This window comes from Monopterus albus, unplaced genomic scaffold (assembly GCF_001952655.1).
Source record: "Monopterus albus unplaced genomic scaffold, M_albus_1.0 scaffold92.1, whole genome shotgun sequence".
Taxonomy (NCBI): domain Eukaryota; kingdom Metazoa; phylum Chordata; class Actinopteri; order Synbranchiformes; family Synbranchidae; genus Monopterus; species Monopterus albus.
Window position 1 is genome coordinate 56,153 of NW_018127972.1, and position 1,195 is coordinate 57,347.

At 42.3% G+C, this 1,195-nt stretch overlaps 1 protein-coding gene across 3 annotated transcripts in view; it reads right to left on the reverse strand.

Moving 5' to 3' along the window:
* LOC109964792 (oxysterol-binding protein-related protein 7-like) overlaps positions 1 to 1,195 on the reverse strand; it is a 22,172-nt gene that overhangs the window by 7,304 nt on the left and 13,673 nt on the right. For all 3 annotated transcript variants that reach the window (XM_020608352.1, XM_020608353.1, XM_020608351.1), the window contains 2 exons: positions 510 to 693; positions 319 to 393 (listed from right to left, as the gene is read on the reverse strand). In XM_020608352.1, the coding sequence (XP_020464008.1) occupies positions 319 to 393; positions 510 to 693 (259 nt within the window). The remainder of the gene's footprint in view (positions 1 to 318; positions 394 to 509; positions 694 to 1,195) is intronic.

Below are 1,195 nucleotides of genomic sequence, written 5' to 3' on the forward strand. Positions count from 1 at the left end.
TATTCACCCAACTTCACAAATTGATGCCTCTGTGTCAAATAACTTCTAATCCATTTCAGAACCATTCCTCTGATCCCATATTTTTCTAACTTATCCATTAATAACTCATGATTGATTGTGTCAAATGCCTTTTTTAGGTCAATAAATATTCCCATCGTGTATTTCTTCTCATCCATAGCACTAGTTATGTCCTCCATCAGGTCTGAGTATCACTGAAGTATGGTCTCAGCACTGAAGAGCCAAGACATTTTACCCAGCAGTACACAGTAGATGCACTCATTCACAACCTAACTGACTGAACACTAGTGGTGGTGTTACCAGTATCAGTGGGCAGTTGTCTGGGTTTGTCAGGAGCTCTGTTCACACTGTCTCTGTACTTGAGAGTTGCAGCGGCTGTAGGAGGAGAAGAGGAGAAAGTCATTCATGTTTTCCATTCAGAGTTCATTTTAAGGTTCGTTGGTCAGAATATGCTGGAGAGGTGCAGGACAGTCTGCCTCTGATAACAGTACCGTGTCCCTCGTCTGGCTCTGAGGTACTGGTGGTGGTGATGTCACTCAGGCCTGACTCATCAGAAGCCTCAGCCTCTGATGAAGTTTCGCACAAGATCACCTCACTGGCGTCGAAATACTCCGCCATAGATTCTGCTACTGAGGGTGCACGATAACATGGATGACGACCCATGGATGGCGTGTTCTGTGAGGAAAAGTGGAGGAGAAGGGGGGTGGGGGCGCAAAGAGGAGACTAGATCTTTATCTTTCAAGTGAAAAAAAATTTTTCTGCATAATGTACACACACGGTCAGATGTAGGGATGGGTTCAGATAGCTGGTTCAATTTTGGATCTGACTCCATGTTGGCAAAATATTCAAATTCATTAAGCTTCATATCCAAACAAATCCCTTACTGTCACACATTCTCCATTTAGTTTACACTCTTTGGCCTCTCTGACAGTAAAGACATCAAAATTAGGGGGAAAAAATGATGTGCACAAACTCAGGAATGGTTTGTAAATAAAGGTTATGCTTTTCATGTTAGTAAAATTTGAAATGAAAATGCTATTGTAAACAAAAATGTGGGACTGGCTTATCTGCTTCAAAGTTAACACAACAGGCATGAGGTTCATTCCTCACTGGTGCTACCCATGAAATGTTACACATACACACTGTTCTATCAGGCTCTGACATGGAACTGGTCAAA